Source organism: Rhineura floridana, chromosome 1 (genome assembly GCF_030035675.1).
Source record: "Rhineura floridana isolate rRhiFlo1 chromosome 1, rRhiFlo1.hap2, whole genome shotgun sequence".
NCBI classification, from domain to species: domain Eukaryota; kingdom Metazoa; phylum Chordata; class Lepidosauria; order Squamata; family Rhineuridae; genus Rhineura; species Rhineura floridana.
This window is the reverse complement of record NC_084480.1, coordinates 146,284,097-146,290,096: the sequence shown is the minus strand read 5'-3', so window position 1 is coordinate 146,290,096 and position 6,000 is coordinate 146,284,097. Positions and strand designations below refer to the sequence as shown.

The 6,000-nt window shown below is 55.5% G+C and overlaps 1 protein-coding gene across 3 annotated transcripts in view; it reads left to right on the top strand.

The window, feature by feature from the left end:
* Positions 1-1,981: 1,981 nt before the first annotated feature.
* The window catches only part of MFHAS1 (multifunctional ROCO family signaling regulator 1), a 53,432-nt gene continuing 49,413 nt past the window's right edge, over positions 1,982-6,000 (top strand). For 2 of the 3 annotated variants that reach the window (XM_061635430.1, XM_061635421.1), the window contains exon 1: positions 1,984-5,789. In XM_061635430.1, coding sequence (XP_061491414.1) covers positions 2,462-5,789 — 3,328 coding nt within the window. In that variant the 5' untranslated portion in view covers positions 1,984-2,461. Of the gene's footprint in view, positions 5,790-6,000 lie in introns of all 3 variants that reach the window. The other variant, XM_061635440.1, reaches the window with a different exon arrangement.

Below are 6,000 nucleotides of genomic sequence, written 5' to 3'. Positions count from 1 at the left end.
TGTCTGTGGCATGTATAATCTTGATTACCCCTCTGGTTAGTAGGCTTGCCCACAGAGCTGGCCCAAGGCATTTTGCTGCCTGTGGCAGATTAGCAAGTGGCCCTCCCCTCCTCCAAGTCAAAGTGCCCAGTACCCAAGGCTAGCCAAGTTATTTTGGCACCTGATGCAGAAGATCCCACAAGTGCCTCTCCCTGGGATTCAAAGTATTCTAATAATAAATTGAAGAACTACCACTTTCCTTACTCTTTCATAACACCAAAAATCAGCCACATGAGCTAGCTGTCTCACACTGCCTAATGCTAGGGCTGGCCCGAGGTTAAACATGTTTTTGTGTTATTTCATTATAAAACTTAACCAGAGGCAAAATAAAGTGAGTGAGTGGAAAGAGCCGATGCATAAAAATACATACCTTGCACAGAGTAGGTGATACTGGAAAACACTGGGGGCTGGGGGTAGATCTCCCCCATCATTGATGAGGTTTTCCTAAAGATCAGGGGAAGCAACTGCTATATCTGTTAAAGCCCCTGACTCTACCCCTGAATTTCTATGGTGCATTCTGTACAAGTGAGGCCCCCTGGAAGCCCAGTATGGACCATTTGAACCTGTTCACAAATGCAATGTGCATCCATCAACACCTCACGATTTTGCATCTGAAGGTGTGAACCCATTCATTTCTTCAAAGGAGGTAATCTGAGGGGCTTCAAGAGCTCTCTGCTGTCCAACTGGTAATGGCTTGATCACTCAGGCTCTGCTGTCCAACCAGTGACCAGCATCTTATGATACTACAGCTGAGTGATAGACAACCAGTGTGGTTTAGGGGCCAGAGTGCCATGGTAGGTGCAGGGAGCTGCTGGTTGAATTTCTTAAACCATGAAGCTCAGAGGATGATCACATACCTACCTAAGTTACTTCACGGGATTATTGGGGTGGGCTAAAATTTACATGATCCTGACTTTCTAGGAGAAAGGGTGAGATAAAAATGAAAAGTAAATTAACATTTGCTTCTCACAAGTGTGGGAAATCTTTGGTTCCCCTGATGCTGCTGAACTACAACTCCCAACATACTTGGACATGCTTGCTGGAGCTGATGGAAATTATAGTTCAGCAATATCTGGAGGGCCAAGGATTCCTCACACTTGGTGTTTGTAATTACTAAACTTCTTGACATCCTCTCCCTTCATACTGAAGTGGGAATGGACCTGTAGTATAGGAACCTTGAGATGCCTGGGTTAGGTAAGTGAAGGGCAAGGAAGAAAAGCCACGGGGTAACAGAGCTGCCCCTAGGCACCGGGAAGCAGGGCAGTTGTCCTGGGCCCTGTGCTTTGGGGGCCCCCCGCGCTTGGCAATCTGCTCACCAGCCGGCTCCTCCCTCCCTGCCTGCTCGCCTTCGCCACGCCAGGCAGGGTGTAGCGCTTGCTCTCTCTCTTTCTCTCCACCTGGGACAGGGGCTCGCTCGCTCGCCCTCCCGCCATGCCAAAGCTGCCACCACCACTCCTGCTGCGGTCAGCGAGCGGTAGTTGCCCCGGGGACAGCAAGCTGGGCCGGCAGTTCCAGGACTGGTGCCTGTGCACCTACGGCGACTCAGCCAAGACCAAGATGGTGACCCGGAGCAAATGTGTGGGGGGGCAACTATGCTTTTGTCCCGGCCCCGCACATGCTAAGGGAGGGCCTGACTATAGTAGTGTTCTTCTGTTGCTCCCACTTATTAAAGTTGGAATTGCTCCTGATAATTTCCCCATGGATTGAGCCAGTTCACACATGCACATAGATATGGATCCCCCGAGATGAATGGAATGTGAAAGTGCTTAACCCTGACTCAGTCGTGAACTCTGCCTGCCTTGCATGTACGAATGGACTGTTCACATCGTATGAAATGTAGCGCTTTCAACAGCCAATTGCCAAGAGTCCAGCCTACATGTACCGGAAAGCAGGGCATTAGGTGAGGACAACCCCAGTTCGGGGTTGCGAGATGCAAGCTGGGCCCTGCAGCAGGAGCAAAGGGAACGCCAGGAAAAACCAGCAGCTCAAGGCTGGCGCGCCCTTTCTTCCTGCAAGGGCGGCTCCAGCCTGGCGTGCGTTGACGTGCCGAGGGGCGGCGCTGCTGCTGTTGCCGCTGCAGCCACTACCAGCACCTCCTCCGCTTCCTCTCCTCAGTCCCAGTCAGGGAATCCGCCGGCGCCGCCTGGCTGGGAGCGGCCGCCCAAGAGAAAGGATGCTCCGGCGGACGCGGAGGCAGTGGCAAAGACGCGGGGGACGGGACATCCCTAAGGGCATTCGTTTTCGCAAGCCTGCCTAGCGCAAGAAACAGCCTCCCTCCATGGCGAGTGTGGCGATAAAGCCCTCCGCTAGGTTTGAGCGGTGTGGCCCGGCTTGTAAAGGGACGCCCGGCGGTGGCGGCGGCCGGGCCCATTTACAGTCTCGCCTCCGTGCGCCCTAGGAGCGCTGCGGCGGTGGCGGCGCTATGGCCGAGACGGAGCGTCCGGAGGAAGCGGCTCGGCTATGGCGAGACCCCGCCCTGTGCTCCAGCAAGCTGGGCAGCAACCTCGGGCAGCTGGAGCTGGAGCTGGGCTCCCAGGAGGAGAGCGGCCCGGAGGCAGAGCCGGAGCCGAAATCCTCGGTGGTACAGCAACAGCCGCCGCCGCCGCTCCCGCCTTCTCCGCTTGAGACGTTGAACCTGAGCGGGCGCGGCCTTGAGGAGCTGCCGGAGGGCTTGTGCGCCGCGGTGGGGAGCAGCCTGCGCGTCCTCTCGATGCGCAGGAACCGCCTAACTCGGCTGCCCTCGGCCGCCGCCCTTCGGCACCTGGGCCGCTTGGCTGAGCTCGACCTCAGTCACAACCGCCTGCGCTGTCTGCGCGACGACGGCCAAGCGCTGGCGCTCCTCAGGCTTCGTAAACTCAACCTCAGCCACAATCAACTCGGGGCCGGCGGCGACGGGTCGCTGCCCACCACCTTGGGCGAGCTGCGGCAGCTGGAGGAGCTGGACTTGAGCTTCAACCGCCTTAGCCGCCTGCCTGAGGAGGCCCTGGCCCGCCTTCAACAGCTCCGGACCCTCGACGTGGACCACAACCAGCTTCCCGCCTTCCCCCAGGTGCTGCTGGAGCTGGGCGCGCTGGAGGAACTGGACTGCTCTGGCAACCGGCACCTGCGCTCTCTGCCGGAGGGTGTCGCGTCTCTGCGGCGCCTGAAGATCTTGTGGCTCAGCGGCACCGGCTTGGCTGCCCTGCCCGAAGGCTTGTGCCAGCTTGGTGCCCTGGAGAGTCTCATGTTGGATGGGAACCGGCTGACAGCCCTGCCTGCTGGCTTCGGCAGCCTGCAGCGCCTTAAGATGCTGAACCTCTCATCCAACCTCCTGGCTGACTTCCCTGCGGCTGTGCTGGTCGTACCTGGCTTGGAAGAGCTCTACCTGAGTCGCAACCACCTTACCCTGCTGCCTGCCGGACTTTGCCAGCTCCACCAGCTCCGCACGCTGTGGCTGGACAACAACCGCATCCGCTACCTGCCCGACTCCATAGTCCAGCTTCATCAGCTGGAGGAGCTGGTGCTGCAGGGCAACCAGATTGCCATCCTGCCGGAGGGGTTTGGCCAGCTCAGCCGAATCAGCCTCTGGAAGATCAAAGACAACCCACTGATTCAGCCACCTTATGAGGTCTGTATGAAGGGCATCCCGTATATTGCTGCCTATCAGCAAGAGCTGGCCCACTCCCAGCCCGCTCTCAAACCCCGTCTTAAGCTAGTCCTTATGGGCCTCAAAAATGCAGGCAAAACGCTCTTAAGGAAGTGCCTCATGGAGGAAGAAGAGGAAGGACAGGGGCAGGGAGAGTCAACCTTAATTGCAGCCAGCAAGGATTCTGGGAAAGGCCGAGCCAAGGGGTGCTTCATGCAGTCCTTGAGAGAATTGCCCCACCCTCTTTCCCCCAAAGCACAGACAAACCATCACCCCATTGTTGAGCAGCCAGAGGCTTCCCCTCTGCCAGTTTCATCCCTGAAATGTTCCCATTTAGGATATATCTCTGCTGAGCAGTGGGATACACTCTTTGACCCATCCCCAAAAGCTGTTGGGCAGACCCAGGTAGGATGCTTTGCTGCTGAGCGGCAGGATGATGCTTCACTGCCCCCATCCCCCAAAATAAATGGGGAAACGCACCTAGGATATTATCCTCCCCCACAGCCCATTATTTCCCCAGTGCCACATGCAGCTGGGTTGCCAGGCAGCAGTAAAGGCATAGAGGTGATGGACTGGACTGCCGATGTGGAGAGGGGACTGACTTTCATTGTGTACGAACTGGCCGGAGACCCAAGTTATGATGTGATCCAACCCTTCTTCCTCTCACCGGGAGCCCTCTATGTCCTGGTGGTGAACCTGAGTACGTATGTGCCACAGTGTTTTTATTCCTCTGTGGGACACTTCCTTCACTGGCTGGGGGCAAAGGTGCCACATGCTGTGGTGTGCATGGTAGGCACGCATGCAGACCAGTGTGCTGAGTGGGAGGTGGAAGAGAAGTGCTTAGACATCCACCACCAGATTTCCCGGCAGGAGAAGTGTGACTATGAGGGTCTCCAGAGTTTGGCCCAGCAGGTAGATGAAGCCCTGGGGCAGGATTTTGACCTGCGCTGCTCCAGCCCCCACGTTTCCTTCTACGGGGTGTCAGACAAGAATCTACGGCGCAAGAAAGCTCAGTTCCAGTATTTGCTCAACCATCGGCCGCAAATCCTTTCTCCAGTGTTGCCTGTCAGCTGCTGGGATTGTTGCCAGGTACGCCGTTTGCGAGAGAAGCTCCTTTCAGTGGCTGAGCACAGAGACATCTTTCCAAATTTGCATCGGGTGCTGCCGAAATCTTGGCAGGTGCTGGAGGAGTTGCATTTTCAACCCCAGGCTCAACAGCTGTGGCTCAGCTGGTGGGACTCTGCTCGGCTTGGCCTGCAGGCAGGGCTGACTGAGGACCGTCTCCAGAGTGCCCTTTCCTATTTGCATGAGAGCGGCAAGCTGCTGTACTTTGAGGAGCACCTGACTCTCCGAGAGTACGTTTTCCACAACTTACCCAGGCTCATTGACATTCTCAATGTCTTCTGCCAGCGGGATGCCACAGTATTGCTCCAGAAACTGCTCAGCAATACCCACGTAGACAAGCTGAAGGCCACCCAGCTCCACCACTACGTGGAAGGATTTTTGCTCCACGGACTTCTCCCTGCCCATGTTATTCGTCTGTTTCTCAAGCCCCACATCCAGAGCAGAGAGGACCTGCAGCTTATCTTGGAGCTGTTAGAAAAGATGGGACTCTGCTACTGTGTCAATAAGCCCAGATCCAAGCCCTTGAATGGGGCTGCTGCTTGGTACAAGTTCCCCTGCTATGTGAAGAATGAGATGCCCCACGCAGAGGCATGGATCAATGGTTCCAACCTGGGTGGACAATCCTTTGTAGCTGAACAGCTGCAGATTGAGTACAGTTTCCCCTTCATTTTTCCACCTGGGCTCTTTGCCCGCTACAGTGTCCAAATTAACAGCCATGTGGTTCAGCGTTCTGATGGGAAATATCAAATCTATGCGTACAGGGGAAAGGTACCTGTAGTAGTAAGTTACAGGCCTGCCAAAGGTACCCAGCAACCAGATACTCTGTCTATTGCTAGTCATGCATCCCTACCAAATATATGGACGGCCTGGCAAGCTATCACCCCGCTGGTGGAAGAACTGAATGTACTGCTTCAAGAATGGCCAGGCTTGTACTATACCGTGCATGTCCTCTGTTCCAAGTGCCTTAAAAGAGGGTTGCCTCACCCGCATACCTTTCCAGGTGAGGAAATTAAATTGCAGTGTTCAGGTGTAGTGTGTCTGTGTCAGTGGGTTAACATAGAGCATGCACGTATAATTGCCTTGTAAGTTCATGGGTGGGTGGGTAGAGACAATCATTTTGCACTTGCTTGCCACTTGGCAGGATGATGCAGATAATCTCATACTGACAACCGGACATACTGCAAGGTGGGAGAGGTTGCTCCAGGATACGT